Source organism: Octopus sinensis, linkage group LG4 (assembly GCF_006345805.1).
Source record: "Octopus sinensis linkage group LG4, ASM634580v1, whole genome shotgun sequence".
Classification (NCBI taxonomy): domain Eukaryota; kingdom Metazoa; phylum Mollusca; class Cephalopoda; order Octopoda; family Octopodidae; genus Octopus; species Octopus sinensis.
The window spans coordinates 164,674,944-164,700,240 of record NC_043000.1 but is presented as its reverse complement, the minus strand read 5'-3'; the positions used below and the strand labels follow the sequence as shown (position 1 = coordinate 164,700,240).

Genomic DNA, 25,297 nt, shown 5'->3' with positions numbered 1-25,297 from the left:
TGAAATACTCCTTTTCCACAAAATTTCTTTTATTATTTTTTTCCTTTTAACATTTTTGCTCCTCAGTTTTGGCCATTTCCTTTTCCCTTGTGTAATGATAATTATTCCTAAACAATGCTTTGTTTATTGTTGAACTATAATTACATGAAAGCCTGCTAGAGGCAGAGTTAACTACATGCTCGATTTAACCACACCACATGGCCCATAGTACCTTTAATGAACGTCCCTGCTTCTTACCACCAGTCTCGAAGATCCTGAAGAGGTCATGAGTACCGCCCTTTCTCTTCAACTACACTTGAATTTCTCTTTCAATGTGTATTTTTAATCATACATATATACACTACAGAGACAAAAAACATTGTGTACATGCTGATATCTTACCTGTCTGCATGATTTCTACCAGAGGTATGATTTTGTCCATATGTTTTCTTGAGGCTACAAACCCTTGTAATATCAGGATTTTGAAGTATTCAAACATGTCGTTGCCAAGGCCACCCATCACCTAGAAGAGAGAGATAAAATATATATATATTCATATGTACGCACACACATACATTGCGCAAGGACATAGAAATGCTTGTGATAGTCAGCCAGCATGCCAGACGAATCCCTATTTCTTGTTAGAAAATCTATCAAGAAGAATACTCTAAGACAAAATCAGAAGCTTGTTCAGCTGGTCATCCCCTAGCCAATGCTGAGCCACCAAACCGAAAATGGATTAGGTAGTTGGAAACTGTGTGGAAACTTGTCATATATATATGTATGTGTATGTCTTGTATTTGTATTCACCACCACCACTTGTCAACCAGTGTTAGCTTCCTTATGTTTGTGTAACTTAACAGTTCAGCAAAAGAAACTGATGGATTAAGTATGACACATAAAAAAAAAAGTATTGAGGCCAATTTGTTTGGCTAAACCCTTCAAGGAGGTGCTCCAGATGGCCACCACCCAATGACTGAAACAAACAGAAAGGTGTGTTTTAGAACATAGATGGAGAAACATTGTGATTGCAGTTCAAAAATGAAGTTTAAACTAAATGGCAAACTAAGCCTTTTTTAAAGAAACCTCAAATAAGATGTCCTGATGTGCTACAAGAAGAAATATCTACCAATTTGAATTTCAACAACCCTCTTCATCATACAATGTCTAATTGGCTAACTGTGCTTCAATATTGATGATTAAGAGTTATCTCATTCATTGTGTCAACGAAGAGAATTCTTCCTCACACTGATATAATGTGAGGAAGAATTGCTGGAACTAGAGCAAGACACCTATGTCTGTCCCCTCTATACTTTAAATCTCTCAACTGGCCCAAAGCCAACCCCTTCAATATTACTCCCCACACCTCCCATTATAGTGGTTCTTGTCTTGCAAGATACTTGATGATCTGGTTGGTGCTGGTACCATGTAAAAAGCACTGGTGATTGTGCCATGTAAAAAGCACTGGTGATGGTGTCAAACTATAAAATGTTTGGCATTAGGGAAAGCATCCAGCCATAGAAACCAGGTCGAAACAGACTATGGAACCTGGTGCAAACTGCTGACCATGCCAGCTGACTGCCAAACTGTCCAACCCAAGCCAGCATGGAAAACAGATGTTAAATTATGATGATGATGATGATGAGAGCAGATGAGATACTGGCTAGAGGAAAGAATGATGACCTTGTACTTCTTCTCTAAATTATTTTGAATATATCCATTTTTAGGTAGAAAAGATCCACTTTGTAAAGTGATTGGTGTTAGGAAGGGCATCCAGCTGTAAAAACCCTGCCACAACAGACAGAGAAGCCCAGTGCTGTCTTCTGCCTAGCCAGCCCCTGTCAAACTGTTCAACCCATACCGGCAAGGAAATTGGACGTTAAATGATGATGAAGTTAACCTGTTTGAATTATACCTTTGATGTGTAAGAAAATCATCTTAACAATCATTTATCTTAGAATTATCCATCACAGAAATCATCTCATGTTACCAATGGCAATATGAGGCAAAAGACAGAAACTTTCAACAGTATACTAAAGAGGTACACAAAATACATCTGAGTTTTTATTCCAACTTCAATGCTACAATAAATTCAATAAACTAGACCAAAGAAGTAACACAGATAGATAACTCCAATCATCAGAAAATACTTACCTCAACAAACTCATGGGTTAATTTAAAAGGAGAATTCTCAAAACCTAAATTCTTCCCAGGTGATGTCGACAAAATGAATCCAAAATCAATATGGATAATATGACCATCTGAGTCTAGCAGAATATTTCCATTGTGTCTGTGAAAATAATGGAAGATAATCAAATATCAATTTCCAGAGAAAAACTTTAAAAACTTCACACATAAAACATCTTTATTTCCCCGTTACCCACCACCATATTCCTATGTGATTGCTTGACCTGTTAGAAATTGCAGCTACATAACAGTTGCAAATAATAAACCCCTAATGGTTGCTCCACCCGAAAGAAATAGCAAATACAAGCAAAACTATCATCTTAAAAGAAGGGAACATTGGCTAATGTACTCTGTGGTACACTATACCTGAAAAGGTAAAAAAAAAAAAATAGAAGTAAAATGGTCACAACTGGATCACTTTTGATCTAAAGTCTGTTTACTCATGGCTGACTTGGGACTAAACAACCACAAGACACAGGCACACACACACCCTATATTCTTCTGTCAGTCAAACCTAAATTATCTGCATAAATCACAATTAAATCATTAAAGTAAGGCTACACAATCATCATCATCATCCATAATCTATTAATGTTGTTATTCTATGCTGTTCTGAGTAAGATGGGTCCAATGAGAACATTAACACTTATTATTGCTATCCTTGGATCAGCTTTGACTGAGCAGACCAATCAGCAAAGGTATTCCAGCTGTGTTCATCTTGAGGTCTTTTTAACCCTTTAAATTTCATAGTTATTCCAGTAATACCAAAAATGGAATTGATATTTTCAACAAGTCATGTTGCCTCAAAAAATTTGACATTACTCAACAAAAGATAGACTGCTATATAAACCTGCTTTCTGCAGGGGTTAAGAGTGTAGGGTGCAATTTGAGGGTAATTTGGCTGCTCTGTCTGATAGGTTGAGCAACCATATTCAGGCACCCTCAAGTAATTTATTATCTGCAGTGCTGAATTCAAATATTTCTTCACACTTGCAGAAGACAAGTTACTTCGGTGTATAACTCCCCCAAGAAGGATCTTCAGTGATTTATTTAAGATCTAATATGGTTATAAGTCTAACATTCACCCATCCTAACTTTCTAAAACTGATAGCAATTTGTATCAGCAAAAATTATACAGTAAAGTTTGTGAGTTTGGATAAATTCAAATGCTGTGAAAAGAGGAAGATTTTGATATCCCAAAATTATGCTTCTCACCTTAGAGAAAGAGAGAATTTTTCATTACTCAGATAAAGGATCACTTCTAAAACGTCTTTCACAGTATATGCACGCATGTATCTACACTCGAAATTTCTATGAGCTGTTCTAATTACCATAAGCTCCAATTATTTCTCAATAAATCACTTCTGGCTACAATATTTTAGTTAAAGGTTAACTATCATCCCAAATATTATCAGTATTTTCCATAGCTACCTTAGCAATCTTTCATCATCTAAAGAGACGATGATGTGCCAACTCATAGATGTGATAATCCACAGAGGCCATTACATGTAGTAACCCATAGAGACCATGGTGTTGTAATTCACAGAAAGCATGGTTGATAACCCATAAAAAGTCCTGATGTGGCATCCCACAGAGACCATAATATAGTAATCCATTGAGATCATCATGCAACTCACCTATCTTTGACCTGCATGAGGTAACAGACAAGACAGTAACCAGCACAACTCTGCACAAAGTTCTTCTGGGCCGTCAGAAACTCTTCACTGTTGATAGGGCCAAACTCTTGGATGAAGTAGTTGATAAGCAGCTGCTTGGAGTGTTTCTTGATCTGGTGCAAGGAAACAGCGTTGACCACTGGCTCAATCATACCACTATCATTAGCGGTCACCACAATATTGTACGGCCGTATCCACAGAGGAACATGCTCGATTTCCCAGATATTCTGTGTTAAAGTAGAAAAATAAAAGCAGATGAGTAAACTGTCCACATATAGTATCAAAGTTAAGACAAAGTTAAAAACCAACATTGCAACCAGGAACTATGAACCCTAAGGTTGTGTTTAAAGGATCTGTGAAAATGTATGCTGGTCAAGAGAAGGAAGATCATTTTATATATATGCATATCAAGGGACATTAAAATAATGCTGTTACATACTGTTATGGTTTTGATATCTACTTATATCAATCTGCCCTTCATTTAACATCTCTCCACAATTTTTATTTATTTAACATCATGATCTGTGAGCAATAACATCATTGGTTATTGATTTTCATTGGGTCAATAACTGGTTTATAACATTTACAATGGCAAGAATGAGAAATGATTGCCTGCGCCAGTGGGTGCCATGAATAGCACAGGGGAGTCATCCACGTTCACTGATGCACTGATTTTCCTCAAAGTATTTACATTTACAGAAATATATCATTAAAAGATATATATATCATCATTTAATGTGTTTTCCATGCTGGCACAGGTTGGACAATTGGACAAGCATTGGTATGTCAGAAGACCGCACCAAACTCTGCTGTCTGCTGTGGCATGGTTCGTACGGCTGGATGCCATTTGGGTGGGCTTCCACACAATTTACATCAACTGAAAACTTGAAGCTATGATAGATAATACGTGTTCAAGATGCTATGCAGATGGTTGCAAAACATAGCCATGCAATACATCAGTATTCCCCAAGAACGTTGGGAGCATACAGCAAACAAAAATGAAAACATAAAAGAAACAGAAGTACTGGCTAGTCAGGCCTTTATATGATCATCAAAACCACAAGAAACAGCAGCCAATTATTTTTCAGATCATACCCTACCGTCTCAAATAAGTAAAGAGCATGTGATTTGTTTTACCTACACCCAAAAAGACAAGAAGGTTATAACTGGAATGCATTTGATCACAAGTACAATCAATCAAGATTGACCCAAGTCGAAACACAACTCACCTGCAGTTGCTTGAGAACTTGATACACTAACAACTCCTGTCGTAAATCATCTCCAGATTTTATAATGACAGACATAAGGCGCCAATTTGGTAGATGGCCATACGGAGAAGTTTCCTGGATACGTTGAACTTTCTCTTCCCAAGGTTCTTTCAGGGCAGCGGCAGATGGGTCTTCAGGATCTCGCTGGGTAATTCAAAAAGAAAAAGAAAAGGATTAAAAATATATTCGCAATAAAACAGGAAAACATTATTTTAATTATCCAAGAATAAACTCAAAAAATAATTATGATTTCCATCTTACACAGAAAACTAACATCTTGAAAAATTCATCCATTTTATTTCAGACAGAAATTCTAATTTAAATATGACCATTTTAATAGGGATAGTCTCTGATTGGATTATTATTAAGGGGTGCTTAACTGCTACCCTATATATCCTCAACTAATCAATATTACTCGTATACTTGGCTCAACTTGAAACATCTGTTCACATTACCCGGCCCTATAAACTGGTAAAGTAGAATGTGTATTAAGCGTCAGAAGTACCTCAAATTTGCCCTTTGGTGCAGCAATGTTTTCTGATAGGCGTCGGCGAATATCAGCTGCAGCAATGTACACAGGGTCTTTACTATCAGCACTCGTAGAACTCTCAGCAGAGAACTGGGAAATTGTATCACTTGATTTTGACCGATTTGAATACTGAAATTACATGAAAAGAAAACAATCTTGATAAAAAGAGAGCAGATGGCACAGAAAATATAATTTTTTTTACTGAATAGTAAACTGGTTGTTTATTGATCAGACAAATGGTTGTTTGTTGACAAGACAGATGGTCATTTAATAGTTAAATGTTTACTGAAAAGATAAATTCACTTTCCTTTATAAAAAAAAAAGAAATTACATAATCCATTTTCACAAAGAAGTGTGTGTGTGTTGACAAAAGTGAAAATAAATAGACAGAAACTGTCCAGAACACTGAAGGAGAGACCTTTCTTCTTTTAAAAGACAGACTTCATTTACTACCTGCCTTTACATCACTACCTGGTCATTCAGTGCCTTCAATAGCAACCTGTTGCAGGTATTTGTTACACATCTCTGGCCTAAGGACAACTTTTCCTTCCTTCTCATCAATCTATGAAGGTCTTGAAAAGGGTAAAAGAACTGGCCTTATTTTTATCAGACTAAGCAATGACAAAAACATAAGTCTGTACATATTTATATTCCTCTCACAATCAATACTTACAAGGAAAAGTACAGAATATTATTCGATAATAAATATAAAAACCTTGTTCCAATAATTTTTATTCAAATACCTAAATTTTATAGAACACAGACATGGTTACATGGATAAGGGGTTGGGAAGCAATAACAAGTTCACTTCCCAACCATGTGATTTGGGGTTCAGACTCACTGCATAGCATCTTGGACAAATGTCTTCTACTATTGCTTTGGGTCAACTAAAGCCTTTTGAGTGAATTTTGTAGGAGAAAACTTAAGTTTATCTTGTGTATGTGTGAGTGAGAGTGCTTGTGCCCCTCAGATAAGAGGGAAAAAACTCCCTCCCACGAATCTTTCAAATAATTCATATAACGAAATGGGGAGAGCAACATACCATAGCTTGCAGGATTTCATCATCATCTTGTAACCAACAGTCAGAATCATCAAAGTCAGAAGTACCATAAATGGCAAACTCTGGCTTTGGAGAGTTGTTGCTTCTGTTGTAGTAATGGGTCAAGTCCTCCTCTGAACGGGTGAAACGCAAAGTATTTTCCAAGATCTTACTTGGCAGTTGGCTGGTGACTGGGTTCTCACACTCGAGTACTTCAACATATATCAAGTAGGGAGTCTAGATAAATAAGAGACAAAATGGTACTTCAGTTTCATCAGCCTGATATCAAAATATTGTTATATACCATGGTCATACTGTTGTCACTATCATATCACTGTAGTCATAGTCATCATTTTCATATTGCTATGATTATGCTATCATTATTATCATATCTCCGATTATTCTATAATCATCACCATATTGCTGACTTTATTAGTGTGTCATTGTCATATCCTTTTGAGAGAGAAAGAAAAGAAAATACAGTAACAAGAGAGGGAGAGAGAGAAAGGGAGGACACTAATTTTCTTTCCTTTCTCTTTCACTTTGCTTCTCTTTATCTCCAGGGTGCATTTCATTTTTATTTATGAATTTTTTTACTTTTTTTTTTTTCATTATTTTTACCCTTTTACTATTGTCCATTTTAGTATTCTTTTCTTTCTTTCAACAGAATCCTGACTTCACTCACTCTCTTCACCTTTCATTTGATTTCTATCTATTTTCCTCTCAAAATACTTATATCTATCCAACCTTAGAACATTTGATCACTGTAACATTATGCAATAAACTGTTTCTCTGATGATCTGTTATGGTTAAGTATCCAACATGAAATATAGATAGGGAACTAAAGACATAAACTGGTGTTCATCACAATTTCTTTTATCTATATATATATATATATATATATCATCATCATCATTTAGCGTCCGCTTTCCATGCTAGCATGGGTTGGACGGTTCAACTGGGGTCTGGGAAGCCAGAAGGCTGCACCAGGCCCAGTCTGATCTGGCAATGTTTCTACGGCTGGATGCCCTTCCTAACGTCAACCACTCCATGAGTGTAGTGGGTGCTTTTTACGTGCCAGACGGGGCTGGCAAACGGCCACGGTCGAATGGTGCTTTTTACGTGCCACCGGCACAGGGGCCAGGCGAGGCTGGCAACGGCCACGATCAGATGGTGCTTTTTACATGCCACCAGCACTTGCCAACAAGTGACAAGTTTGTTTATTCCAATAACATGAAAATCTGAAGTTCTGGAGCTGATGAACTCTTTGAATGCACTTTCAGGAACAGTTTCGCTTTTTAACTCCTCCTCTTGCAGGAAACCATCAGGTGCTTGAAAAAGTGGCAGTCAGTAGGAGAGACGTCTGGGGAAGAACTTCGTAGCCAAGTTCTCTCAACTTCTGGAGCATCATTAGCGAAACATGTGATCGAGCACTGTCATGAAGAATGACTGACCCTCTCCTGTTGACCTGTCTGGGACAGAGTAGTCGTAGTTTTTTGGTTCATTTTGGTTTTCATGGCAATATGTTTCTGCAGTAATGGTTTTAAAAGGTTTTAAGAAGTTATAGTGGATGACTCCAGCAGTACACCACCAAAACAGTCACCATAACATTCTTTTTGAAGAGCTTGGGTTTAAGGAAAGCTTTTGGTACTTCATTCTGGTCCAACCACTACGAATAATGATTTTTATTATTGTACGGAATCCACTTTCATCGCTAGTTACAATATGGTCAAGAAATGGATCAGTCTGGTTATGGAGAAGAAGTGACGAGCAAATTTCATGTCTGCACATTTTCTGATTTTCATTCAAATCATGTGGTACCCATTCGTTGAGCTTTTTTTTTTTTTTTTTTTTTTTCTGGCTAACTTGAAGTTTTTTTACCAGTTCTCAAGTGGTCTTTACATGGATCTTTCTTAATGCCAGTCTCCACCGTAAAATCGTTTAAGCCATTTTCGCGTTGGTCACTCACTGGTCATTTCCTCACCAAATGTTTCATTGATACCACAAGCAGTTTCAGCTGCTTTACGCCCTTTTTTTGAAGTTGAATAGCAAAATTGCTCGAATATTGCGCTCTGACAGTTCCATTTCAGATGATTGTAACAATGGTGACAAAAGATACCAATGTTAATTTATTGATGCATTTGGGTAAGTCAATGTCTGTATCATGAGACAATTGCAACGAAACGTTTAAAACAAATTCAAAACTCTGCAAAAAATCCAGTACAAATTCTTTATGGTTCAAAACATTGTTTACTTTTTATTCAACTGTTTTTTTATATCCATCCATCCCAAAATCCATTATAAATTAATCTTTCTAAATCATACATAAACAGTTATTTAATGAAGGTTTCTTGGCAGTGGAATTCTATTAAAACATTTATCTCCCTTGGTTTTGTGTGTGTGTGCGCAATCACAACTCGGTGACTTTTGTTAACATCAAAATGAGCACATTGGTATGTGTGAGCGTACTAGAGGATGCAACTGTTTATTTGTAAGTAGGAATGTACTAGTATGTATGTGTGTGTGTGTGCATCTTTTGAATGTGTATGCAAGTACGTGTGATTGTTTACAAGTAAGATAGCAAGAGCTTGCGATGATGTGTGAGTATGCACAAGTGTCTCTTTGCAAATATCTGTGAATGTGAATTTAAAAAGAAACTAACAAGCAAACAAAAAAAAACTAGTCAATATCTTATCAACTTGACAAATTTCACAACAGCCACCACCAATACAAACACTTAAAAACTACCACTGCTTTTACAAACACTAGCAAGTTTCAGGACTTTTGATCATATAAGTCTGCTTAATCAGGACTGACTTGGAGCTCAACAACAGCATACCTTTTCTTTAGAGTTCAGCACCACAGCCTGAGTATTCGGTACTCGTACAATATGGTGATTGGCCTTCTCAGCGGTGGGCAGCCAGACACGAGCTGGTAGATTTAAGTTCATCATTGCAAGTTCAGCTATTAACCGAGAAGCTGAGGTAAGAAGAATAAAAAAAAACTTTCAATATAGAAGCAGAGGGACACAGGAGGCACCATGGAGCAGAATAAAAAAAAACTTTCAATATAGAAGCAGAGGGACACAGGAGGCACCATGGAGCAGAATTAAAAAAAACTTTCAATATAGAAGCAGAGGGACACAGGAGGCACCATGGAGCAGAATAAAAAAAAACTTTCAATATAGAAGCAGAGGGACACAGGAGGCACCATGGAGCAGAATAAAAAAAACTTTCAATATAGAAGCAGAGGGACACAGGAGGCACCATGGAGCAGAATAAAAAAAAAATTTCAATATAGAAGCAGAGGGACACAGGAGGCACCATGGAGCAGAATAAAAAAAACTTTCAATATAGACAGAGGGACACAGGAGGCACCATGGAGCAGAATAAAAAAAACTTTCAATATAGAAGCAGAGGGACACAGGAGGCACCATGGAGCAGAATAAAAAAAAAATTTCAATATAGAAGCAGAGGGACACAGGAGGCACCATGGAGCAGAATAAAAAAAAACTTTCAATATAGAAGCAGAGGGACACAGGAGGCACCATGGAGCAGAATAAAAAAAACTTTCAATATAGAAGCAGAGGGACACAGGAGGCACCATGGAGCAGAATAAAAAAAACTTTCAATATAGAAGCAGAGGGACACAGGAGGCACCATGGAGCAGAATAAAAAAAAACTTTCAATATAGAAGCAGAGGGACACAGGAGGCACCATGGAGCAGAATAAAAAAAAACTTTCAATATAGAAGCAGAGGGACACAGGAGGCACCATGGAGCAGAATAAAAAAAACTTTCAATATAGAAGCAGAGGGACACAGGAGGCACCATGGAGCAGAATAAAAAAAAACTTTCAATATAGAAGCAGAGGGACACAGGAGGCACCATGGAGCAGAATTAAAAAAAACTTTCAATATAGAAGCAGAGGACACAGGAGGCACCATGGAGCAGAATAAAAAAAACTTTCAATATAGAAGCAGAGGGACACAGGAGGCACCATGGAGCAGAATAAAAAAAAACTTTCAATATAGAAGCAGAGGGACACAGGAGGCACCATGGAGCAGAATAAAAAAAAACTTTCAATATAGAAGCAGAGGGACACAGGAGGCACCATGGAGCAGAATAAAAAAAACTTTCAATATAGAAGCAGAGGGACACAGGAGGCACCATGGAGCAGAATTAAAAAAAACTTTCAATATAGAAGCAGAGGACACAGGGGCACCATGGAGCAGAATAAAAAAAAACTTTCAATATAGAAGCAGAGGGACACAGGAGGCACCATGGAGCAGAATAAAAAAAACTTTCAATATAGAAGCAGAGGGACACAGGAGGCACCATGGAGCAGAATTAAAAAAAACTTTCAATATAGAAGCAGAGGGACACAGGAGGCACCATGGAGCAGAATAAAAAAAACTTTCAATATAGAAGCAGAGGGACACAGGAGGCACCATGGAGCAGAATAAAAAAAAACTTTCAATAGAAGCAGAGGGACACAGGAGGCACCATGGAGCAGAATAAAAAAAAAATTTCAATATAGAAGCAGAGGGACACAGGAGGCACCATGGAGCAGAATAAAAAAAAAATTTCAATATAGAAGCAGAGGGACACAGGAGGCACCATGGAGCAGAATAAAAAAAAACTTTCAATATAGAAGCAGAGGGACACAGGAGGCACCATGGAGCAGAATAAAAAAAAAATTTCAATATAGAAGCAGAGGGACACAGGAGGCACCATGGAGCAGAATAAAAAAAAACTTTCAATATAGAAGCAGAGAGACACAGGAGGCACCATGGAGCAGAATAAAAAAAAACTTTCAATATAGAAGCAGAGGGACACAGGAGGCACCATGGAGCAGAATAAAAAAAACTTTCAATATAGAAGCAGAGGGACACAGGAGCACCATGGAGCAGAATAAAAAAAAATTTCAATATAGAAGCAGAGGGACACAGGAGCACCATGGAGCAGAATAAAAAAAACTTTCAATATAGAAGCAGAGGGACACAGGAGGCACCATGGAGCAGAATAAAAAAAACTTTCAATATAGAAGCAGAGGACACAGGAGGCACCATGGAGCAGAATAAAAAAAACTTTCAATATAGAAGCAGAGGGACACAGGAGGCACCATGGAGCAGAATAAAAAAAAACTTTCAATATAGAAGCAGAGGGACACAGGAGGCACCATGGAGCAGAATAAAAAAAAAATTTCAATATAGAAGCAGAGGGACACAGGAGGCACCATGGAGCAGAATTAAAAAAAAACTTTCAATATAGAAGCAGAGGGACACAGGGGGCACCATGGAGCAGAATAAAAAAAACTTTCAATATAGAAGCAGAGGACACAGGAGGCACCATGGAGCAGAATAAAAAAAAACTTTCAATATAGAAGCAGAGGGACACAGGAGGCACCATGGAGCAGAATAAAAAAAAACTTTCAATATAGAAGCAGAGGGACACAGGAGGCACCATGGAGCAGAATAAAAAAAACTTTCAATAGAAGCAGAGGGACACAGGAGGCACCATGGAGCAGAATAAAAAAAAACTTTCAATATAGAAGCAGAGGGACACAGGAGGCACCATGGAGCAGAATAAAAAAAAACTTTCAATATAGAAGCAGAGGGACACAGGAGGCACCATGGAGCAGAATAAAAAAAAACTTTCAATATAGAAGCAGAGGGACACAGGAGGCACCATGGAGCAGAATAAAAAAAAACTTTCAATATAGAAGCAGAGGGACACAGGAGGCACCATGGAGCAGAATAAAAAAAAAAAGCTTAAAAACATTAAAGAAATATATAAATAGAAAGATAAATAATTCTATAACCAGGGGAACTTTCTCGGTCTCTTTCTCCCTCTGCATATACTGGGTGGGTGAAAAGTAAGTAGGCATTAGAAATTGCATATAAAATTTTTAGGATCACTGAAGTCATGATGAAAATATTTTTTAAACAGACAACACTAATCAAGATTTCTTACTGTTTTCTTTTCCAGATGGCCAGTTACTTGACTGTTCAGGAGTGAGCTAAGATAGCAGCATGCTATGAAGTGTGGAATTCCACTGTTTCGGTGCACGGAAAGGTAAGATTGCAACACTACATCCAGAGACAATAAAAAGTTGTCATGCAAAGCTGATGACCACAGGCTCTATGAATGATGCAAAAATTGGCAGTCCAACGACATCCCGATCACTGGCAACAGTGCAGGAAATGTTTAATCACAGCCTGCAAAAATCAACATGTCAAGTAGCTCATGAAAGTGGACTAACCAGACACACAATATGTATGATGTTGCATAAAGAATTGAATTTTCGTCTGTGTAAACCCCATTATATGCAGGAGCTAAAACCTGAAGACTGTGACCGCAGAAGTCCCGATCTCACTCCATGTGACTTTTACTTGTGGGGTTACAAAAAAGAGGTGTACAAGACAAAACCTCACACACAGGAGGACTTGGAGACAAGGCTTCAGGAGGTACTCAATGATATCCCAGGCAATGTCCTTCAGAAGGTTGTTCATTCCATCCCTGGCAGTTTGAGGAAACTGGTTGATGCCACCAGTGCTTACATTGAAATATAAAGATTTACTTTCATTTGTTTCAATAAATTTGTAATAGGAAAATGGATTTTATTACCGATTTTTAATGTCTACTTACTTTTCAGCCACCCAGTATACACACACACACACACACACACATACATGTATACTCTCAGAGTGGTTGGCATTAGGAAGGGGATCCAGCTGTATAAATTCTATGTGTATGTGTCACTGTGCCATGTCAAAAAGCACTGGTGATGGTGTCACATAAAAAGCACCCATTACTCTGTAAAGTGGTTGGCGTCAAGAAGGGTGTCCAGCTGTAGAAACCAACCAAAACAAACTATGGAACCTGGTGTGGGCCTCTGACCTTACCAGCTGCAATCAATATGCTAAACCCATGTCAGCTTAGAAAATGGACATTAAATGATAATGATGATGACATGCATATGTAATTTTTCTATGTTGGCATACAACATTCTACCAGTAGTTTCAGTCGAGCAACATCTCATCTGTGAGGCCGAATCTCCTGAAATATAAACCTGGTCACTTTCTCAATTGAATATACTTTCCACTGACACCCAACACTCCTTGTCCATTACCATAACATATCCATATCGGTGCAGTTACTTAAGCAACATACATAGTTTTGTTTAACATCTAGTTTTACCAAAGATAATACATATGAAACACCTTCTCCCAAACTCAGTTATTTACATATTATAAAGAAGAGACCCATTGACATAAAAGAAAATTCCAACTACAAAAAAATTTATGCAAAGATCTTTTCCAGTGCTCCACTGATTCTGGCACCCATCCACTATAGCAACATTAAAAAAAGACAATGCAATTTGAAAGTGTTGAGCTTCTTCCCACATAATCATAAGTTCAAATCATACTATAGCCATCATGTTGTCATTTTAAGAAAGCAACAAACCTCTTTACTTTTAGTTTGACCAATATAAAACATATTTTAATGCTACTTCACTGATAAGTACTTGATGGTAGAGAGCACACCTGTATGTAAAATTGCTCAAGAGTAAATGCAATCATCAATGTCAGCTTGGATAGTAGACCTAATCTGTTAGTAAGTTTAATACCATCACCTTGCCCTTGGAGGCCTTCTGTTGTAAGGATCTGGACAAGGTCTCTAAAGATAACTCTGTGTCATGTATGATACATTCCTTTTTCCTTTACAAATACAATTTATGGGGGGTTTTTTCTCTAAAAAAAACTATGGAAATTTGGATGTGAAAAAATATTATAAAGAGACCAAGAGATGATTAAATAAGAAAAAAATAAGAGAAATTTGGTTTACTTCGAAGTTCTTTGGTGGGTAACTGTTGTAGTTTCTGTGCAATATTCATCAAAGCCTTCACAAATTCTTGTTGTGGCATCAGCCTTGGTGCCTGGGAATACCAAAACAAAACATTATGTTCAAAAAAGAAACAAGAGGCAAAAACACAATATCTTTATTACCATGTCAGTTTTGTTTTTAAAACAAAAATCTACGAGAATTGGAAATTAGAAACTGAATGAAACAAGACCAACATTCATTTCTAAAGTCTGCATTTGAGTGAAAAGATCTAATAAAGCCAGAACATGCATGCAGGTGTCTCCAGTACTTGCCAGAATATTATCAGTCACTCTCCAATACTAGTTTTCTTACTCACAACCTAATTATTTCTAATTGGACTTTTAATAATCAGTACATTAAATATAGTAATACTAATAGGACTACAATTTTTCATTGTGATAGCATCTCTGACAATTCATTTCTAAAGATGAAGTAGGGCATGTTGTGAGAAAGTAAAATATTTTAAACTTTGGACATTGGGCCAGATATTTGTAAGAAAGGTTTATGGTTAACTAAATAAAGCCCAAAACATACCAATTATTGACTTTTATCAACCCCTACTGAATGAGGGATAAAAGACAAAGTTGATGCCAATAGGATTTGAACACAGGACACAAGGGTAGGCCGTAAATCAACACTGCATGGCATTTCGCCATTCCTATGGCTTACTGCCTTCAGTGTAAATAATATACACTAATTAGAGGGATCCTATGTGGTTGTGTTGCTTGACCTGAAAGAAGTAGCAGCCAAACCTCAACCTCACTGCCTTTAAAAAGAAAAAAGCACCCTGAATAATGTAGTCCAAGATAAAGATAGGTCAATCACAGCTGGAACAGCTTTATCAGAAGTTTACTATCATAACTGGCTTGAGACTAACATACTAAGGATTTCTAGCAGGCATAGAACACTTTGGGGTGGGGGTAGTGGGGAATACAGTTGATTTCGATCATCCCAGTACTCAACTGGTACTTATTTTATCAACACAGGTAAGATAAAAAGTGTGGTCAATAGTTGCAGCACTTGAAATCAGAAAATAAAGGGAGGTAACACAATACCGCAAAACCATTTTGTCTACTGTTCAAACGATTCTACTGATGACTTCTGGTCAAGCAGAATGCTAATTTATAAAGATATGGTTTATACAGTTGATGTCACTAACTCCATCATATTACTGGTATTTGCTATTACAATATACAGAACCTATTTGAAAATGGTACACTTTATATACACATACACTCATAGAAAAGCATACATACACACACAGTATTAGAACCTACCTCACAAGGGCAAGTCACTTTACACAAACACACATGTGGTCAGAACCTATTTACAATGGCTCAGCACTTTATACAAAAAAAAACAAAAGTACATGAAACTTACTCAGGTTCAATCCAACAAACAGTTCCTGCCTATCTAATTTCACTAATAAGGCTTGGGTCAACAGACAGTTATGGTAAAAAAATAAAAATAAAAACCTTGCAAGATTCCATGTTTTGGGATTGAACCCATGATCTTGTGAGTATGAAGCAAACCTCTTAACCATCTGGTCAATACACACACACTCTCTCTCTCTCTCTCTCTCTCTCTTACCCACTCACATGCACACAAACAAACACAGGATGTCAGTACATACCTCACAATGACAGACAGTCTTTCGACCAGTCAAATCATTGAATAATGCCTCTGAACTCTTGTGACAAGTGCAGCCACTTTCGAAAGCTCGTCCAGAGGTCAGGTCACCAGCAAGGAGAGGCATGTTTGGCAATGTCATAGAATGGCGGATGCTGCTGCCTGCAAGTAGAGAGTGAGGGAGGAGATATATTTAGAAAACATCAATTTCTATATAACAACACCAACAGGTCAATGACAAATATGGCTGTTACAGCCACAATCTGAAAAGATGAAGAAAAACAGAAGAGAGGTTGAGTGGGGGTGGGCTGAAGCATTCATGGAAATATTTAAACCAAAACAATGCAAATTTTCTGTTCCATTACTTTGAAATATAAAAACCAATTTAAGAAAATATCTACATATTTACTCAACCTGTAAGAAATTCCCTCTTAAAAATCATACCCTGCTACCTAAAAAAAAAAAATAATGAAGTTAAGACTGCACAAAAAGACAATAGTCATAACTAGAATTTCTTTGGTCACAGGTCTGGTTGATCAAGACCGATTTGGGTCTTAACAACAAAACTACTCCTACCAGCTTTGATTCATCACTAGGTGCTCCATCTTCATCTCCCAGTTTTCCCCTGCATCTCTGCATTCTGCTTCTATACAAAAATGCATCAAACATAGTTGGCAATGGCAGAGAAAAGAGAAAGGTACAACTTTCTTTAAATATCACATGGGTAAGTGTTGCTGAAACAAAAAGATATCTCTTATAAAACAAAGTTATAAGTGGTTTGAGAGAGCCTGTAAATCTTTGAATACGAGTATAGAGTATAGAGTTGGTTTTATAAATAATGCTCAATGGTCTACACCCTTTCATTAGTGCTGCATCAGCATTTCTAGAAGAAATAACTTTCACTAGATAAATCCTCCTAGTCTCAAATAGGTACCATGTGCAGTTACAGTTCACTATTTTAGGTGACAAAGCCACTAAGTGAATCTCAATGTGGGCATCCAATTTACTAAAAATAACAATCAAATCACCCAGAAATCCTATCTTTCTTAAAAACAGGACGACACAGTGGCTAATGTAATTCATGATACATTATTCTGAAAAACAGTAATGACAATATAAAAGAAGATGGGGGCCACAGCTGGACATATGCCTTTTTGGTCAGGACTGATCTGAAGCTAAATAACAACAGAAGCATTATATAAATGCTGGACATTATGTTGGATTACAATGTTAACACTTTGGAAGTGAAACCTACTGATGAAATATCTGTTAAGGAAATGGACCCTTTAGAAGATTCTACATTGAAAGAAATGAAACCATTTTTATGGAGATACATGAAAATATAGATGCTATTCTTTTTATCCTCTAAAAAATATATGAATCTCATTAGACAAGGAAAAAAGTATATACAGACAGTACATGCATTCAATAAGGTAAAAAGTATGTACAGTCTTGAAGAGATAGGCTTTTAATTCACAACTAGTACACAACTAGTGGCAAGATTATAAGGTGGCTGTGTTTGGCTCCAGGATAATCCTGATCCAGCAGACCTGTACTTAAAAGGGCTCCAAATGTGCCCATATTGCCTCATTAAGTGCAAGTAGGACTTCATTATTTAAAGTACTCTTTCCCTATTTCAGACAGTAATTTTGAGGAAAATTTGGTTGCTATTTCTTACAGATTGAGCAATAACATTGCAGATCCCTCAGTGACTCATTTTGATGATTAAATTTTATCCAGAGTATCAAGGAGTAATTTGTAGGATTCCTTGAATTAGAATACTGGCTGGAAACATTGATAAAATGAAAATAAACTTCTTAGGAGTTGTAAAGTAAAACTGGAAGTTAATTAGGGACTGGAAGTTAATTAGAGACTTGACAGGATGAAAAAAATTTGGTTTTTTTGTTGTTTTTTTCTCCTAATTTTGAGCTGCAGTATTTTTGAAAATAAAAACATTATAAAGCACTGAAGAACAATGCTATGTATTTAACCCCTTAGTATTCCAACTATTCTGTTAAATGCAATACTTATTTGGCCCCATTGTTTTGAATTAGACACACATTATCATGTAGCTTTGAGACTTTGATGATGACATGGTAGGGTAGGTGTGAGAGGGTGGATATGACTGGTTTGAACATAAAACAAGAAGAATATATGAGCCAGATATAACCAGTTTAAATGTTAAATACTATAGTGAAGAGAGATGAAGCTTAATATTTGAAAGGGTCTTTTACTCATTCCGCTTCTTTTATATATAGGATCTTTCACAAACTCTGCAATAACTAACCCTAACCTTACACTTTATCCACAACATTAACCCTAACCATAATCTCTAAATACTATCTTCACCACATGCTCAAGTAGGTGGTTGCAACTGAATCACAAAACCACACATTTTAGGGGAAGAATCAGTTGATTATTTTAAACCATAACAATATTTGAATGGTAACTACTCTATCAAATATGGAAGGATGAGAAGAAAAGTCAACTTCAGTGGGATTGGAACTCAGTACACAAATGAATGCAACTAAATGCCACAAGGCGTTTTGTCTGATACTCCACCGATTCTGCCAAGTCAGTACCTTCAAGGAATTTTCTTTGATGCTCAATTGTGATGATAGCCTCAATCCCATTTTTTGCAGGACCAGGAATGGCAAGAAGGTTTCCTTTTTTGTCTGGTAGGTATGGAAAAAGAGGTTATACAGTGGACAAGATTGTAAAGACTGATACAGACACTTTCCTTTTCAGCTAAACTCTCATCAGCTTCCTCAAAAGTTCCAGTTTGAGAGAAAGGTGAGTGTGGAGATGGAAGTGCTGCTCTCTAGTGAATTTGCTGAAAAGTGGCCTAAGTCACAAGAATGGCTCATAGGAATGGGCCTACTCTCAGCAGGTACCTATTAACTAGGGAACACAGCTGGAAGATACAGGGCTGTTGCCCTTGGTAGTCAAGGTATGCAATTGCTTTATTTGCTGTTCTCCTTACATTTCTTTTGTACACTATTGCTTCCAATGCTTATATAGGTTGGATAGCATTATCATGGTTCATGTCATATTGCGCACACACATGCAGAGCAATAGAGGAAACTGGTTAACTTTAATATTGCATGTCTTAATGTAGTATGAGTATATATTGTTTTGTCACCACCACAAAGGTTGTCCCGTGTGAGGAGAATTAAATGATACCCTCTACATTACATCAGCTTTTGTTCAGTATTATTGCTCTCCTAAAGAGACAGCCCGTGGTGCAGCTTACAAAGTTTATGTCTTCATTCTATGTAAAGGATCACCAATTTAGGAAAGTCTGATAATATTAGTAATAATAATTAGTATAATAATTTCGAATTTTAGCTCAAGACCAGCAATTCTGGGGGAGGGGCTACATCACTTACATCATTCCCAGTACGCAACTGGTACTTATTTTATCAACCCTGAAAGGATGAAAAGCAAAGTCAACCTCAGTGGAATTTAAATTCAGATTGTAAAAATGGACGAAATGCTGCTAAGTATTAAGCCCAGTATGCTAACGATTCTGCCAGCTCACCACCTTAATAATAATAAAAAATAAATAATAAATAGAGGTAACTCAAAGGTGGAGTCTAAAAACAGAAACAATGCCTATCATAGTAGGTATGATAAATACATAACAAAAACACCAGGACTAACGAAAATAGCACTACTAGGCACTGCACACATCCTATGTAAAACATTTTCAATACAGTGAAAATAAGAGCATCACAAAAAAATACAACACATACCCAAGGCACACAGAGCTGTACTTGGTAGTGCAATGAAAGCACATGATAAAAATAGGACTACTGATAATAATAATGGTTTTAAATTTTGCAAGAAGGGCAGGAATTTTGTGGGGAGGGGATGAGTCGATTACATCGACCCCAGTGTTCAACTGGTACTTATTTTATTGACCCTGAAAGGATAAAAGGCAAAATTGATCTTGGCAGAATTCAAACTCAGAATGTAGATCCGGGCGAAATACTACCAAGCATTTTAACCAGTGTGCTAACCACTCTGCCAGCTCTCCGCCTTAATAATAACAAATAATAATAAAAAATCCCAATGCTGACTTGAACTATGTCACTAGCAACTAAGTAGTTCTGACATGTTATTACTGCACCAAACTATTACTTGAAAACTAAGTTGCAGATATAAGTACTACAAAGAAGACGAGATAATCCTAATCTGATAATCTGATATATTCAAGTTACAGTTTGGTGATGATGATGGTGGCAGTGTTGTATAGTAATCTATAGATCAGTAGTTCTCAATGTTTCTGACTTCATGGTACATTCGATATCAAATAAAAAAAAACCTACAGCTGTACTTTGCAAAGAAAGTTTTAAAATGTCAGTGTACTTTAAATTTGAAAAAAAAAAAAAAAAAATATTTTAAAAAATTGTCAATCTTGCTTTATTAAACATATTTTTGTAAAACAAAATTATAGGCATGGCTGTGTGGTAAGCTTGCTTCTTGACCACTAGGTTCCAGGTTCAGTCCTACTATGTAACACCTTGGGCAAGTGTCTTCTATTACAGCTCCTAAGTTGATCAAAGCTTTGTGAATGGATTTGGTAAACAGAAACTGAAAGAAGCCCATTGCATGTATGTGTGTTTGTCCCCCATCACCACTTGACAACTGATGTTGGTTTGTTTATGTCTCTGAGAACAAGTGGTTCAACAAAAAAGAGACCAGTTCATTAAGTACCAAGTTTTAAAAAAATAAAAAAGTACTGGGGTCAATTTGTTTCACTGTGCCCCAGCATGGCCGCAATCTAACGACTGAAACGAGTAAACGATAAAAGACACGTTTTCCAAGGTGTTTAAGTATTTGAATGAATCTTTGATAGCCTTAAATTATATTTTTTTAAATCTGCAAGCACCCCCAGATACCCGTTGTGGTGCATCAGTGTGCTACGGTGCACCATTCCTAAATCACTGTTAATACTATTACTTTCCTCCTATACCACAACTACTGCAACAAATACCACAAGTTACTATTAATACTGGCAATATTATTACCATCAGTGATACAACCACTGACACTACCACCACTGGTAAGAACAACACAAAGTACTATCACTACTGATTTAGAATTGTACTGGTGGCAGTGCACACACACGTTTACACGTTCAACTATAAAATGTTCTCACCTATGAATTCAATGCAAAAATGAGCTCCAAGGTATATACACTGCTTGTATTGATTATTAAAAACAGCTAGGTGTTGATATAGGCCGGGACATACAAATTATTGTTAGCTGGGTATTGAAAGTGACGTTACAGACAGGCTTTCATATACACTCATTGATCAGAATTAGAATCAGCCATACAATTGTGTGTATATGTGTATGCATGTCTGTATGTGTGTAGGTACATGAATGTATATATACGTCTGGACACACATGTAAGTATATATGTTGGCATCTATATGTAAATGTGTATATATCATTTAGTTAGAGCAGGGTCAGTACCCATGACTTTCATGTACCTTCCCAGGCTGGTAAGAATATTGCCTGCAAGAAAACTATTTGGACAGAGAGGGTTCCAAAATGTTGTGCTTCTGGGAGAGAGTAGACTTGGTAAAATGTCTAGCGAGGTTGAGAGATTGTAAAGAATGACAAGTGAAGGAGCACATTGGTTACGAACAGCGAAACTCATCAATTAATTTCGAGTTTTCCATGTTTGCAGGGATCAGACGGAATCTGTTGAGGCTGATTTTTTTTTCAATGGCTGGATGCCCTTCCTGTCACCTACCCTCACCTATTTCCAAGTAAAGTAAAGTAAAGTAATATTTCCCATGTCCAGACACAATTTTCACAGAAAACTGGAACTGAACAACATTGTTGTATGACGGCGATGCTCAAGACACACACAAGACTTCTTTCAATGTTCACCTACCAAATCCACTCACAAGGCTTTAGTTGGATCAAGGCTATAGTAGAAGACACTTCCCCAAAGTGCCATGCAATGGGACTGAACTTGAGACCATATGGTTGAAAAGCAAGCTTCTTGACCACACAGTCATACCTGCAACAACAACTCAACCTGCTTTAGAAGTGTACTCACTCTCCGATTGGAGACAAGTACAAATATGTGACACCTGATGACAGTTGAGGACCAAGCTGTTTGAAATGTGTTTTAGCACAAGCATGAAAAAGAGGAGATCAAACAGCTTGAAATCAGGACTGGACAATGTGATATCAAGAGTATGATAGAGTTTCTAATGGACATCATCTAGTCAAGCAATGAGCAACAACAGCTGTTCAGTAAAATACTACAGGTGCTATGATTAATAAATATTTGGTATAGATTTAGTAATGTTTTTTGTTAACTTGGTGCTAACTTAGTCAATAAGAAATATTTCACATTTGTTTCTATGCATGAAGACAAACTGATAGCAAAGTACGTATAAACAAAATAGTGAAGGTGTTGAGACTGAAGTAACTCAGCAAGCAAGAGGGACAACTACACTGGTTTCAAGACATGTAATATAAATGGTGGAGGTATGCTGGATAAAGAATAACATCAGAATTGGTAGTGATAGACAGACAGACAGATAATAGCAAAAAATGAGGGAGAAGTCAATTGGAAAAGTAGGTAGGTAAGACTTGCAATAATAGCATTTCAACTCAAAATTGAGAAACATGAAGTATTCTACAATGTAGTAAGCTCAGTCAACCCATTTATGTATATAGGGAAATATGGATTTTAAACCAATGATAACTGAGCAAGTGATGATGATGATGTCAATGAACTAACAACATGATGATAACAGAGGCAGTGATAATACAGTTCTATATTTAAGAGATGAGGAATTATGTACATTATTTATATTATTTACATTTGACAGATATTTGTCCTCATCTTGTTTTGTTGTTAACACAACGTTTCGGCTGTTATACCCTCCAGCTTTCATCAGGTGCCTTGGGGAAATTTCGAACCTGGGTTCTCATTCCTAAGGTATACTCACAAGCATATGGTGTAATGGTTAAGAGCGTGGGCTACTAACCCCAAGATTCTGAGTTCGATTCCAGGCAGTGACAACAACAACAACAGCAGTAGCAGCAGCAACAACAACAACATCGAAAAATACCATAGGAATGAAAACCCAGGTTCAAAATTTCCCCAAGACACCTGATGAAGGCTGGAAGGTATATCAGCCGAAATGTGTTAACAACAAAACAAGATGGGGACAAATATCCGTCAAATGGAAATCATCATCATCATCGTCGTTTAACGTCCGTTTTCCATGCTAGCATGGGTTGGACGGTTCGACCGGGATCTAGGAAGCCAGGAGGCTGCACCAGGCTCCAGTAATGTAAAAAAAAGAAAAGAGTCAGTGATGACAATCACAATAATGATGACAATAATTGTAGCAACATGCAATAAATAAAAACCAAGCCTCCCTCAAATCATTCTGTAGCAACTTAAAAAAACAAAAAAGAGAAGGAAAAAAAAAGGTCACATTGGATATCACAGTCCTAAATACACCACCTGAAATACAGATAGGATGGTCAATTCTGGATTGCCTTGATCATAGATTTATTCAGTCAGCACTCATCTAGGATTAAGCAACAACAGTGGCATTGACAACGGTGGCAGCAGTGACAATAATTAGGATGCTCCTAATTAGGACAACAATGATGACCATGATGGCAACAATAATAATAACAGCAGTGGCCACCCACACATACAGCCATGAGCAAATCAGTGAAGAGGATTGGACATGTTCCTACTTCTGCTTCTCCTGATTTTCTCAACTCATGGCTACATGGAGTAAAACTCACAAAAACGAAACTTTACAGCCAACAACTGAAACAGAGTATTGTGTTATTGTCGGCTGCATCAACAACACAAACATAATGTCAATAAGTGTATCACACAAGCTTGTGTTGCTGTTGGTAGTTTTTGATTTAAGGAATTTAATGATACCAAATGTCAGCAAGGAGAGAGACAGGGGGAGAGAGAGAGAAGGGAGAGAGGGGGAGATGTTGAGAAAAAGAGAAAACTGAGAGCATGTAACAAAAAGAAGTGTGAAAGAGATTATACATGTGTGCACTGAAAAGTGGAATAAAACAGAAACAAAAAGGATTTGAGGTTGAAAAAGTGAGAAAATGAAAGAGAAACAAAAAGAAAAAAACTGTAACAAAATGATAATGAAAAAATGAGATTACTTAATTGTTTATTAGACAAGTTGTTAAATAAAGAAGAGAGAAAAAATATAGGACAAAAATAATTGAAAAAAAAAGCAAAACTACTTCTCATATATTTAGTGCTCCACATTGATTTTTTCCTAATGTTATGGGTGGGACAGTTGATTTGTTTGGACGCCTATAGCTATTGCTGTGAAGCATTCAGCCATGCAGTAAGGAATTGATTGGTAGGTTTTGAGGCTTTTTTTTATGAGTTGGTCAGAGCAACGAGGGTAGTGTCAATGACATTTGCAAGCACCACTGAACATTTTGTAGGCCAATGTCTACGAGAGAAACTACGAGCAAGGAAAGGACCGCAGGAGGTCTGGTGTGAATGCTTACAATAAAGAGAACTTTGCTAAAAGCACCCAAGGACCAAGTAAATGGAAGTGGTATTAAAATGGATGGTGGTTCAGCCAATAGTGTTGTCAATGGATGTTTATGTATGTGTGCGTATTGGCACAAACTAGAGCAAGCAGAGTTAGGTACCTTACTCCGTGGAGCCAAAACATATGACTGAAGTAACATATGACCTGATTATGGAAACAAAAGTTTAACATCTCAACTATACAGCCATTAGTACTTCATAATTATAATGTACTACACACTAGGAATCAAATCCAAATCACCAGACTAATAGCTAGGGATATCTTTTATTTGTTTCAGTCATTGAATGGTGGCCATGCTGGGGCACCACTTTGAAGAGTTTTGTAGTCAAACAAATCAACCCTGTACTTAGGTTTTTTGTATCTTTTCTCTTTAAAAGTCTGGTACTTAATCTATTATCAGTCACTTTTGCTGAATGCATAAGTTTGGGGATGTAAACAAAGACTGGTTGTCAATTGGTGGGGAGGGGTGACATATATACACACAATGAGCTTCCAGAATTTCCATCTG

The 25,297-nt window shown here is 37.0% G+C and overlaps 1 protein-coding gene across 4 annotated transcripts in view; it reads right to left on the bottom strand.

The window, feature by feature from the left end:
• LOC115211051 (phosphatidylinositol 4-kinase beta) overlaps positions 1-25,297 on the bottom strand; it is a 135,880-nt gene that overhangs the window by 3,680 nt on the left and 106,903 nt on the right. For all 4 annotated transcript variants that reach the window (XM_029779926.2, XM_029779928.2, XM_029779927.2 and 1 more), the window contains 9 exons: positions 16,200-16,357; positions 14,528-14,618; positions 9,518-9,657; positions 6,682-6,915; positions 5,616-5,768; positions 5,072-5,254; positions 3,804-4,069; positions 2,134-2,269; positions 382-502 (listed from right to left, as the gene is read on the bottom strand). In XM_029779926.2, coding sequence (XP_029635786.1) covers positions 382-502; positions 2,134-2,269; positions 3,804-4,069; positions 5,072-5,254; positions 5,616-5,768; positions 6,682-6,915; positions 9,518-9,657; positions 14,528-14,618; positions 16,200-16,357 — 1,482 coding nt within the window. The remainder of the gene's footprint in view (positions 1-381; positions 503-2,133; positions 2,270-3,803; positions 4,070-5,071; positions 5,255-5,615; positions 5,769-6,681; positions 6,916-9,517; positions 9,658-14,527; positions 14,619-16,199; positions 16,358-25,297) is intronic.